Here is a 13,288-nt window from a genome sequence, read left to right as displayed (position 1 = left end):
TGCCTTTCTTGAATCCTGTGGCATTTCCCCCATTTTCTAAGATCTTTTAAAGATCACTGACAGCAGCTCAGCAATCTTATCTGCCATTTTTTAGAACTCTAGGGTGTAGTTCATTTAGGGCTAGTGACTTGAACTTGAGGGCAGCTAGATGCTGTCTTACCATCTCCTCATTGATCTTGGGTTTCTACTCCTTGAAAACCATTTTTGTTCTTTCCTCCCCAGTCCAAAGATCATTCTCCTTTTAAGAGAAAACAGAAGCAACATAAGAGTTGAGTAGTTCAGCCTTTTCACTATCATCCATTATCATCATCCTATCCACCATGAGCAGTGGTCCTATCATTTCTTTCATTTTCTTTTGCCTGAACCATCACAAACAAAAAGTCACATCTTAAGCACTTATTGACAGGTGCAGCTCATTTGGGGCTTCAATACTGCTGATACTATTCTTACATGACTGGTACTTTTCTGTATTTGCCTGATTACCTCTTGCTTCCATCTTCTATACGCCTTTAAAAAGCTCAGTTGGTCAGTGAGTTCCCTATGCATACTCATTAGTCTCTTTAAGCAGCACTGACTTTCCTTTCAATGGAATCCATTTCTTGTGTCTTCAGAATTTTTTACTCTTGAGAGTTTCCTATATTGTGAGGGCTTTCTTCTAAAAAATATTAGGCCTTTGGATTCTATCTATATTTTCCTTGTACTGTTTGAAGTCTGCTCTCCCCAAAATCTAGGGTGTATGTCAAGACAAATAATGCCCAGCCTTCCTCTCTTCTATCATGAACTGAGGGATTGGTCACTTGCCCTTGCCGCCAAAGTTCCTGTAATTTCTACTTGAGCAACCAGTTCCTCCTTGAAAATCAGAATCCAGTCCAGAATTGCAGTTCCCCTTGTTATTTCCTCTACCTTTTGAGGGATAAGATTAACATTAAAGCAAGTCACAAATGCATTGCTGTTCTGCTTTTAAGAAGAAAAGAGAAAGGGATGGAGAAAAAGGAGGCGGGTGTGAGCAAACAAAGAGAATTCCAATATATGTCTAGATAGTTTCAATATTATGTTTCCATGCCAAGTTTATAATCTAATTTCCAAATTCCCTAAATAATTTCTCTTTTCCAGGTAGTCTGAATATTAATCCCCTTCTATTCCCCCAGAAAACAGGTTTTCTTTTCCTCCTTTTATGGAATCTTATCCAAATACGGTATACTAGGTTTCCCCTACTCAGAGACTGGCTTTCCTTACCTAAGTATCTTGTTAATATATATATATATATATATATATATATATATATATATATGTATATATAAAGCTACCATACTAGAATCCCTTCCCGTATCAAATATGTTCCTTTTAAACAAGGTACAATCTTCTAGAATCATAGCCCAAGCACAAGTCCCATTCCACCAAATCTCAGTGATATCTAAGAAGTCAAATTGCTCACTGGTAAGAGACTGTTGGATGCTAAAGTCAGAAGAATATGATTTGAGGCACCTGGGTACCAAAATACAGTGAATATTTAAGGTTCTTTTTGAATTCACTTCAACCTATCCTGTTGTTTTTTAAAAAAGAGATTTTTATTCCTCATCAATTTGCCTTCTATATTTAAAATGAGCATGCAATAAATATATTTTAACACTTATAGTCAATCATCTAATCCATACTTTCCAAGTAACAGCAGCAGTTCCATTACTTCAAAGTCACCTCTGGTTCATACCATGGCAGACACTTTCTTAAAATATTGGACAAAGAAAAGTTGATATAAAAACTCACTTTAGTTGGTTAAACTTGTGTCTTTTTTACTAATGTTAAGTGGTTATTTCTACTTTATTAAATCAAACAATGAGAATTATAAAACATTAAGTCAGAGGAGAGTATTTAGAACAACAAGACTAACCAAAAAATAAACTAGTTATGAAGCATTTTAAACTAGAAAAATTGTAAATAATAATAATAATAATCAAGATTTTTGCCTGCATTTCAAATAATAGTCTATTCTTTCAATTTCCTGATCTCTTTAATTTGCCCCTTTGGGGAGTATTCACTTAAGGAATTCTAATAGCTCTCATTGTTACTTCTGACCTCTTCTCTCTTTAAACCTCATTCACAACTGGCCTAATTCTCTCCTATCCAGCATTCATGTTCTCCTTCCCTCTGAAATATTCCCTGATCAACTGGGAGCCCAACACTCTAAACATGTGATTTCTTCTTCACTCACCATCATAAAACTGTATTTAATCCTCTTGGAGTTTCTTCATCTGCCCATATATTCCTTATATGACAACTATGTTCATATGAGATTGTAAACTCCTAAACAGTAGGAGTCTCAGCTTAACTAATTTATATTGTGCCACAAGTGAAAAAAAAAAAAGGTCATTAATAAATCAGCTCACATGGTCATCAAATCTATTTACAACAATCATGGTAATGTCTGAATTGAAACAGTACACTTTTTGCTATGGTAGGTATCACCTCTTTCTGTTTGTTTACTGGTGATTTCAGGTATTTGCTCTTTCATATTATCTAAGCAAAATCACCTAAAAGGAGTAACAAAAGATGAGATCTCAGGATTTTTATAGAAAGGTTTAGTGTTAATTAGGAATATAGGACTAGTTATTTGCCCCTAAAAAAAAAAAAAGTCAAAATGTTTTTCAGATCTTTTTAATTTCTGTGAGAGAATTTCTACTGCTTTTGCAGACAACTGAGATTTAGAGAAGGCTTATTTCAAGTCTATATGGTATAAAGCAATGTATACAATGACCATAATAATAACAATGGAAATGGAAAAAATCACTAAAAGGAATCTAAACACTGAATAAATTTAAAAACTAATAATGGTTCTAGAGAAGATTTAAGGAAATACACCTCCCTTCTTCTAGCACAGAGGTGGGAACTATTAGGATAAAATGTTGTAAACAAGCAGTTCTTTTATTAGATTTCTTGCTTTATTCTTTTATTTTGTTGTTATTTTTGTTACATGGGAGAGTTCAAATTGCAAGTGAGGTTGTATGAGAGTATATTTCCCAAAATTCCCATGATATAAAGAAGTCATTAATAAAAGTTATTTTTTAAAACAAGTTCATGAGGTATGAAAATATCTGCATTATAGAAAACTAGCAATATATTATACTGCTACTTCTATCTGATATAAGGTGAGTTCACCTTGAACTCGGAGGAGGTTTATCACTTCAAGAACTAAAAAGGTCATTATTACAATGGTTCTAATTTTAAGGCACTTTTTTGTTTTTTGTTTCTGGTGAGGCTATTGGGGTTAAGTGATTTGCCCAGGATCACACAGCTAGTAAGTGTTAAGTGTCTGAGGCTGGATTTGAACTCAGGTCCTCCTGACTCCAGGGCCGGTGCTCTATCCACTGCGCCACCTAGCTGCCCCTTTTAAGGCACTCTTACAGCACAGGGATCTGAGTTAAGAAAACCTGGGATTTAAATGCAGCCTCAGATACTTGCTTGCTGCATGACCCTGGGCAAGTTACTTAATTTCTTTCTGCTTCAGATTCTTATCAGTAAATTGGAGATGATAATAGTACCTACTTCCTATAATTACTATGAGGAGAAAAATGAGATAATGTTTGGAAAGAGCTTTGAAAACCTTAAAGCCTATAATAAATGTTAGCTAGTATTATGGCACAGACTATGATAACATCATTATAGCAATGTTTTGTAGTTATATCCCCAGCAGAGAACACAGAATAGGTGCTTAATAACTTCTTGTTGATGTTCAAAATAAAATTTTGAAGAGAAATTTTAACTTTTTTTTTGGGGGGGGGTAGGGCAATGAGGGTTAAGTGACTTGCCCAGGGTCACACAGCTAGTTAGTGTCAAGTGTCTGAGTCTGGATTTGAACTCAGGTCCTCCTGAATCCAGGGCCAGTGCTTTATTCACTGCACCACCTAGCTGCCCCGGAAATTTTAACTTTTAACTGAAAAAGTCATGCAATAAACAATTTTGCAAATGAAAGTGACACATCAAAAATGATGTACCAAATAGATTTTCAGACTATTTGCCACTGTTTCAGGATTCCTAATCTGAAAATGGAACTAATTTCTCTCAGCGAAACTTGTATTTCTGGCAATTCCTTTGTTATAGATTACTAAAAAGAACTGCTATTCCATTTGTTGTAGTGGAGAGTTTAGAAAGCCTTAGAACTCCTAGAAGGAGATATTGCTTAGTCATCAAAATACATACAGTGGAAAACTTAAGTTCAAATAAAATGTTTAAGAGTTTGATTTAAATGTTTGTAATTAACCTTAAAACCAAAGTTTTAATTAAGTGATTTTAGAACTATCCTTAAGTATAGAACCCATATATTTTTATTCAGTTCTTTGGTGTTTTAAAAAATCAAACTGGTAAGTTAAAAAAAAAAAACTAGCAGGTTTTCCTGAATTACTACAGTTTCACATTTAACAGTTAAATATACTATGCTTCTTTTAATTTTTATCTGTGTTTCCTTAAGAAAGGAAAGTTGTTAATTTTTATTAGGGTAATACACAAGCCATATGTATGGAGAAGATAGAAAACAACTCGATGTATTTGTGGTAAATACACAGAATGTTTAAATGTGACTTAAAGGTAAAGTAATCATTAATAGATAATATGCATGAATTTGAAAATGACAAATAATATCAGGCCATTTGCCAGTAAAAATATACCAGGGACAGAAAGTATAGACATATGAAAAAGATCTAGCTCAAATGAAAGCCCAACAAATAATAAAGATAAGCAAATATGAGGTAACCTGAAAACGAACAGAAAACTAGAGAAAACTAACAAGGTGAAGACTTCCCAGAAGTGGCATCAATGCAGTATCTTGAAGATAAAAAATCCAAGAAATGGAGATGAGAAGAGAACATGACTAGAATCACGTGCAATAGCTTTTACAAATACATGGAGACAGGAGATGACATGCCAAATTCAAGGAATACCAGTTAGGCTGGAGTCCATTAGACTAACAGGAAAATAAAGCTGGGAAGATAGATTGGAGCCAAATTGGCATAGAAACCTAGGAGTTGACTTTTGAGAGCTTTAGGAAGGGAAGAAAGAGGAAGCTGAGAAGGCATTTCCCTTCTCTTTTTTCTTAACTCATGAAGGAACAATGATCTTGGTCCTTTCTCAAATGCAAGTTTAGGATAACTGTAGAACACATGAGTGAAACACAGGGAATAATCAGCTGTAACTCAAATGCTCCTAATCCTTTAATGAATTCTCAAATCTTTCATATAGTTAAGAGTCTACTTGAAATTTAAAAACATTTTTTAAAACTAATCCCATTAGATAATTTAGTTACAACAAATGTTATGATTTATTAAACTAAATGCCAAATTTCACCACTGACACATAAGACTTTCAAAAAAACAGCAAAGTTTTTTCATAATCCTGAAAAAGAAAAACCCTTTTTTTGTGTTTGTGCTTTTTAAAAAGTGATACAAAATTTATTAACAATCCTTTTTGATAATTTTATTGACAACTCATTTTTTAGCAAAAAAAAATTCCATGACAATAAATGTTACCTGTTTACAGTGATTACTGATATGCCATAATATTCCTTTCAAGGAAATATTTTATGATGCTTATGAAATAAATATGAACACGACTGTCTTTTTAAAATCTCTTTTAAAAAAATATGAAGTTAATTTTTATCTGCCTTAAAAGAGATTCCTCTTTATACCACTAATTTCTTTCAGTCACCCATTTAAACACTTTTAACTATTTTGAACAATCAAACAATGACTCACCTGAATAACTTTATAGAAATAGGCATACTGTCGTGCTGTATTTTTATACTGACTGAAGACATCATGTATAGCCTGTGTTGACTGAAGATGCTGAACTTCATCTTCTTCAAAATAGAGAGGGGTATCATATTCGCTGGGAAGGGTCTGTATGTATGGCAGCCAGAAAGAGCTAGGATTTGCTCGTTCACACAGAAGATGAAATGCCAGGGTGATGTTTCCCATAGCTTGAAGGATTCGGTCTTGAGAATATAAGGCCCCTGAATTAACCCAGATGTTAACAGTTACAAGTTGAATGTATTTCCAAAAAGCTTTCAGTAAAAGGTGTGTGAATTCAGTAGGATTGAATGGTTCTAACTAAACTAAAAAGTATTGGAAAACTTAAGATAAACTGCATTATTTCTTTTAACCTAACCCTTTTTTTCGTTTCTTGTTGCAGTTACTGTGTATTTTCCTTCATTTAAGGAACTCTGGGCAAGGAAATTCATTCCACTTATGAGGATCTTCGACTCATCTGCAACTCAGAGAGTAGCCTGGGGCACTTAGAGGTAAAGTCATTTGCCTATGGTCATAGAGATGGTATATATCAGTCAGGAACCCAGGTTGCTTTAACTCCAAGGCTCTCCTGTTGTTGTTTGTCCTTCATTCTCAAAGAGGACCATGACATCCAGAGGTGATGTCACAACTTGCAGTGAATTGGATTTAAGTGAGAGAGGGCTGTGCAAGGTCACCAACCTCATGGTCTCCTCCAGAGCCATCTGGGTCCAGTGGCAAAATATATATCAGGACGACTAGAGATGGCCCTGGATGTTTAAGACAACTGGAATTAAGTGACTTGCCCATGGTCACACAGCTAGTAAGTGTCTGAGGTGAGATTTGAACTCAGACCCTCCCAACTTCAGGGTCAGTTCTCTATCCACCGCACCACCTAGCTACCCCCAAGGTTCTCCTATGTACTGCCCCAAGCTGTCCCTAACACTATTGACAGACTTTTACAGAGAATAATATTGTGGATTTAAAAAATATTTTATCCTTTAGTAATACTAAATTAGCATGGTCCATAGACAAACCCAAACAAATTATTTAATATTCCATCATAGGTAGTTTCCTATAACACATTCAACAATCCAAAATGGTTCTCACCCAATACTGAATTTTTAGCAGATTCAACAGTCATTAACAATTTTCGTGGGACCCATAAAAATAATTCTTCTGCCTAGGAAAGAAATTAGAAAATTAAGCAGCATTATCACAACTAATCTTATAGTATATATTCAATTTTAGTTGTAATTCATATATATATATATATATATATATCCATACTTAATAATAATAATAATAATGCCCAGAATGAAATTCCATCACACACATAAACAATTTTATTATTTATTATTTAAATGGTCAGCAGTTATCTTCCTATCCCAACACTGATTTAAAAATCATGCATACAGGGGAAGCAAAAGGTTCTAAGACGCACACACATATATGCACACATACACACATATTAATTGCATATAGTATATCATATGCCTGTATATGTGTGCATGTAAACTTAGAAACATATTCAAAATACCAAATAACAGTAAAACAAAATCACTTTTAATTCAGCTAAAATATTAAGTACTTTCTACATGCAAAGAACTATGCTAGACACAGAAGATATGCAGGTAGATCCAATTCCCCTGTTTTCATTGAGATTATAGCCCAGTTTGGAGGTGGCAAACCTGGGCAAAGTCAACAAATTTCTTTGTACTTGTTTCCTCACCTATAAAATGGGAATAATTTCTACTATCTACTTTACAGGGTAATTGTGAGATTCAAATAAATTAAGGTACATGATATACTTTGTAACAAAACTATGAATAATAAGGAGAGGCTATAATAAATGTTACTACTCCTTATCTTACTTTGTGCTCTTGCCTTAAGGCACTCATATATAGGATCTCAGGATGCCTTTAAACACACATATCTACACGGTTTAAAACATAATTCAGTGAAGGAGAAGACTATTTTTATGATTAGTGATTAGCCTAAGGCACAACACTTAAACACTATTTAATGATAATGTACTATTCATTTAACACTTAAGCACATACTATCTTATTATATCTTACATAGTTGTCTTGTATTATTTCACTTTTACTTATGTGTCCTTTCTCCCTAGCTAGCTCATATAATCTTTGAGGACAGGAAACATGTGCTATCAAACACCTACTTTCCACCTACCCTTCACAGGACTTAATGCAGTATACTTACCTTTCGGATCAGTATCTATGAAGAGGACACATAGCTATATCTGCAACTAGATCCCAGGCAACCAAAATGTATTTAACAACTTCAATATGGCCCACCTGACTTTTAGCAAAACAATTCTTTAGCTAATTAGCTAAGACATATAATCTGGCAGGTTTGTAAGGCCTAATTACCTGCCTACTATTACTATAACTGCACTACTGACTGAAACTAGATGTTATAAAAGTAGGATGAGACCAATAAAGAATTGGAATGGAGCTTAAAACACAGTCATAACTTCAACTGGTTAACTGAATAAAGTTAACTATACTTATCATGTTGCCCACTACTGAAAAAAATCTGGACCTCTCTGAACTACGCCAATGCCTCATCTCATATTCCTTTTGTTTCTTAGACATCCTAAAAATCTTATCTTGTACTGATGCATTAAGTAAAACATAATTTAAGTATTTACTATGTGCAGGGTACTATGCGATATTTGTTAAGAGTAACAAGGTAGGGGCAGCTAGGTGGCACAATGGATAGAGCACCAGCCCTGGAGTCAGGAGGACCTGAGTTCAAATCTGGCCTCAGACACTTGAACCTTACTAACTGTGTGACCTTGGGCAAGTCACTTAACCCCAATTGCCTCACCAAAAAAAAAAAAAAGAGTAAGGAGGTAAGTTGCATACTCATTAATTAGAGTAGTTTGGTTAAAATAGAAAAAAAGCAAAGAACCTGATAAGATTAATATTTTGAATAAAATCCTAACACCTGCAATCCTTTAATTAAAAAAAAAATTCCTCATAAAAAAAATTAAGTTCTTGAAATCCCTCTTATTCTAGATGTTATTGCAACTGGAATTTTCATCATAATTTTACAAGTAACTGAAAAATGGGGAATTTTAAATGAATTTTCCTATTTCTGGTATAATTATAGCAGATATTATTACAACTGATGTTTTCTCCATAATTTTAGAAGTAACTGTGAAAGAGAAGGAATTGGATATTAGCTTTCATATTTCTGGCATATTCATCCCTTCAATTCCTAAGCTCACCTTGATCTCTCTTGTTGCTCTCAAACCAAAGCCCTCTTCTTTGAAGTTAACCAGTTCAAAGCCATCGGTGGAAGCCCCATTTGCAGCAGCCCATTTGATTAGATCAGGGAAATAATCTTCTCTTTTTCCATCAAAGGTCACTGACAGACCTAAATTCACCCACAGTTAAGACAAAGAAATAAGGGAAACTTTTAGACCTTAAGAAAGTAACACAGTATGGTTTTCCTCAGATAACAGCACTAATCTATGGACAAAACTGGAAATAGTTCTAAGTCCTTTTTCTCTCAGAAACAGTCAAAAGTACTTTCCAATTTGGCTTAGAAACAAGACCATTACAACTTCAAGGAACATTTATTACATATTTATTATGTGAAAAGCACTGAGCTGGGTGCTGGGAGAAATATGAAGATTAAATATGACACAGCCCCTGCCCTAATGGAGCTTACAACCTAAGAGAAAGAAATTACAACTACTATGGCATAAAATAAGTTTCTGAAATTGCCAAGCACTTAGCCTGGGAAAGAAAAATTATATTAAAATTCTGAACTCTCTACTCAGAAAAAGCTTTTTCTGATGGCAGTGGGAAGATGAGAGAAAAATTCTCTTAAAAACAGAATACTCTGGGGCTAGCTGGATGGCACAGTGAATAAAGCACTGGCCCTGGATTCAGGAGTACCTGAGTTCAAATCCAGACTCAGACACTTGACACTAGCTGTGTGACCCCAGGCAAGTCACTTAACCCTTACTGACCCACCCCCAAAAAAAAAATTAAAAAGAATACTCTGTGCAAAAAAACAAAAAACCAAGATCTAAACACTTTTTTATGCTGCTACAATGGATTTATAGAAGGTCTTTCTCCCTAAACTGCTGTCTCTCATATTTCTCATTTTTTTTAATCATTATACTGCAGTCATCAGGAAACTCATTAAAGATTTGGGATTTGTCAATATCTGAATTAGAGACTTTATAATGTGTATACAAGCAAAGGGGAAAATTAAAGCAATTATTTGAATTATTCAAATAAATGAAAATGTTATTTGTCTTAATCACCTTCATAAACATAAAAATATTTTGCTTTGCATTACCCATTGTTAGAGCTCTCTCTCTTTCATACAGTTTGTTGTAGGGGAACTCAGAGTGAGAAGAATTGGATTGTAGTCCTACCTCTCCCACTTACTACCCTTGTAAACCCTGGGGTAATTAACTGAACTTTATCTGAGGTTTTCTCCTCATCAAAAATGGATATAATATTTATACTACCTACAACATAAGGTTGTGAAAAAAGCACTTTGGGTGCTGGACTTAGAGTCAGGAAAACTTGGGTTCCAATCCCACCTCAGCCTTTACTAGCAGTGTGACCCTGGCAAGTCCCATAACCTCATCTGTAAAACAAGGACAATAACAACTGAAGAACCTGCCTCACAGGATTGCTGTGATGCGTAAATGAGATCAAATATGTAAAAGTGTTTGCAAACGTTAAGGCAGCATACATAACTATCAGTTATCCTACATCATAGGGTTATTTGGAAAAGAGTATTTCATTATTAATGGGCTATAATTATTATATACAAACTCTTAATAAATATTAGCTATGATTTACATTAGCCTTAACATAAAATATTCTTAGTAGATCTTAACAAGGAGATATCTGGGTCATTCACAAAATATTTATGAATTTTAGAAACAACAACATTCAAGTGCCTCTTGTAGAACTTAGCTAGGAGTAGTAGGAGATAATATAAACAATTATAGTGGTTAGAGATGAACCGTACTATAAAGAGCACATTACACACTTAGTCCAGTGTTGAGTATATGTGAGGTAATAAATAAAAGCTTGTTGATTGAATGACTAAATGACCATAATCAAGCCATCCATTAGGTGATCAATTCTTTGCCCACGATAAGCAGATGAGGACTGTGATTTCTTTGTTAATAATGAACTCTGGGGTGAGGAAATACCCTCTATCAATGTCTTGTGGTCATTATCTTTTAGAAACTCTCATCTTCTCTGCTCTCCAATAGCAATTAATTTTTTGTTGTTGTTGTTAAACATTTTTATCTAAAGTTTTGAGTTCCAAATTCCATCCTTCCTTCCCTCCCTCTCCTCTAGCCTCCTTGAGGCAGTAAACAATCAGATAAAGGTTATACACATGAAATTATGTAAAACATTACTGCATTAGTAATTTTGTACAAGAAAACTCAGATAAAAGAAAAAATGAAAGAAACAAAGTGAAAAATAGCACACACAAAAATAACACATTACATAGGAAAACAAATCTAAATCAAAAAAATTATCTTTTAAAATATCTCCTTTCTAGTAATCAGTTACCAAGCATTTATTAATAGCTTACCATGTGCCAGACATTGTGATAAGTGCTGAAGACACAAAGGCAAAAAGCAGTTCCTGCCTTTAAGGGGCGTACATTCTAATGGAGAAGACATGTAGATAACTAGGTACATCCATCCAACCATCCATACAATATGCATGGTGTATGCATGGTGCACCAAGTCATGGTGCAGTTTGAAGCCATTATATAGCTAATACTTATATATTTAAGCTTTAATAGATTAAAATTGTGCTCAGACTTCTGGAACACCCTGTACTGTATATAGAGGAGCTGAAGGTAATCTGTGATAGCAAGGTGTTAGCAGCTGCAGGACCCAAGAAAGTCTTCTTGTAGAAGGTGAGATTTAAGGTGAGTTGTGAAGGAAGCCAAGGAAAATAATAAAGAGAGAAAAGTATTCCAGGCTTGGGGGCTGGACAGTGTAAAGGCATGGAAATGAGAGATGGAGTGTCATGTTCAAGGAACTACAGCTGGAGCTCAGAATAGATGGAACAGATTAAGGTATAAAGATGGAAAGGTACAAAGGGACCAGGTCATGAAAAGCTTTAAATGCCAAACAGAAGACAATATTTGATCCTAGACATAACAGGGAGCCACAAGAGCTCATTAAGTAAAGGACTGACATACTCAGACCTACTCTTTTGAAAAATCACTTTGGAAGCTAAAAAGGGAGACACCTGACACAGTAGTGATAAGGTTATTGCAATGGTTCCAGTTAGAAGAGATGAGGAAGTAAACTAGGCCTATGGCTTGTGTGACTGGAGAGAAGGGTCCATACTCATGAGATGTTGTAAAGTCAACAAGATCTGGGATGAGGCAAATATGAAACTGAGAGGTTTCAAGCAGAATAATTGGGAGGATGGTGGTCCTTTTGGGCATATTAAGTTTGAGGTCCCCAAGAATCAGATAGTGATGAGTGACTGAAGATTAGGAGAAAGATTATGGATATAGATCTGGGAAAACTCTGCATAGAGATAACTGATCCCACAGGAGCTGATATCACTAAATGTGATAAAGGGAAAAAACCTAGAGCTCAATGGGGACTAGAGCCATGGTTAGTGGGCAAGCCACATATGAAGAGCCAACAAGGAAGACCAATAAGCAATGTCTGGGGGAAAAGGAGGAAAATCAGGAGTAAGCAATGTCACCAAAGCCTAGGAGATGAATATCCAATAGGAGGTAAATGAGAATGTTGAATGCTACAAGAATCAAGAAGATCAGTATAGAGAAAAAGACATTAGATTTAGTCTTTTCAAGATGAGCTATGACACTATATACATTCTTTCTAAGTCCAGAATTCTTTTATTATCTTCCAAAAGTAAAGTCACAGTATCTCAGAGGTGGAAGGAACTATGTAAAAGCTATCCAGGACAACCTCCATATTAATATAAGAATTGCTTCTATAACATTTCTGAAAGACGGCTATCCATCTTTTTATTTAAATATTTTTTCAATTACATGTAAAAACGATTCTTAACATTCTTTTTTAAAATTTTGAGTTCCAAATTCTCTTCCTCCTTACCCTTCCCCCCCATTGAGAAGGTAAGCAATTTAATATGTTACACATGAGCAGGCATGCAAAACACATTTTCATATTTGTCGTGTTGGGAAGGAAAACAGGACCCCCTCCCCACCAAAAAAACCCCAAGAGAAATAAAGTAAAAAATATATTCTTTGATCTTCATTCTGGCTCCATCAGTTCTTTCTCTGGAGGTGGATAGCATTTTTCATCAGAAGTCCTTCAGAATTGTCTTGGATCACTGTATTGCTGAGAATAACTAGGTCATTCATGGTTGATCATCATACAATATTGCTATCATTATGCATAATGTTCTCCTGGTTCTGCTTTCCCCACTTTGCATCAGTTCATGTAAGTTTCTCCAGTTTTCTCTGAAAGCATCCTGCTCTTCATTTCT

The 13,288-nt window shown here is 34.8% G+C and overlaps 1 protein-coding gene across 2 annotated transcripts in view; it reads right to left on the bottom strand.

Moving 5' to 3' along the window:
- The window catches only part of SETD3 (SET domain containing 3, actin histidine methyltransferase), a 123,894-nt gene that overhangs the window by 70,567 nt on the left and 40,039 nt on the right, over nt 1-13,288 (bottom strand). For both annotated transcript variants that reach the window (XM_043986337.1, XM_043986336.1), the window contains exons 4-6: nt 9,028-9,176; nt 6,882-6,954; nt 5,742-5,998 (exon numbers count right to left, since the gene is read on the bottom strand). In XM_043986337.1, coding sequence (XP_043842272.1) covers nt 5,742-5,998; nt 6,882-6,954; nt 9,028-9,176 — 479 coding nt within the window. The remainder of the gene's footprint in view (nt 1-5,741; nt 5,999-6,881; nt 6,955-9,027; nt 9,177-13,288) is intronic.

The sequence above is a fragment of the Dromiciops gliroides genome, chromosome 2 (genome assembly GCF_019393635.1).
Source record: "Dromiciops gliroides isolate mDroGli1 chromosome 2, mDroGli1.pri, whole genome shotgun sequence".
NCBI classification, from domain to species: Eukaryota; Metazoa; Chordata; class Mammalia; order Microbiotheria; family Microbiotheriidae; genus Dromiciops; species Dromiciops gliroides.
Note: the sequence above shows the minus strand (reverse complement) of the source record. Positions and strands in the feature narration are given on the sequence as shown.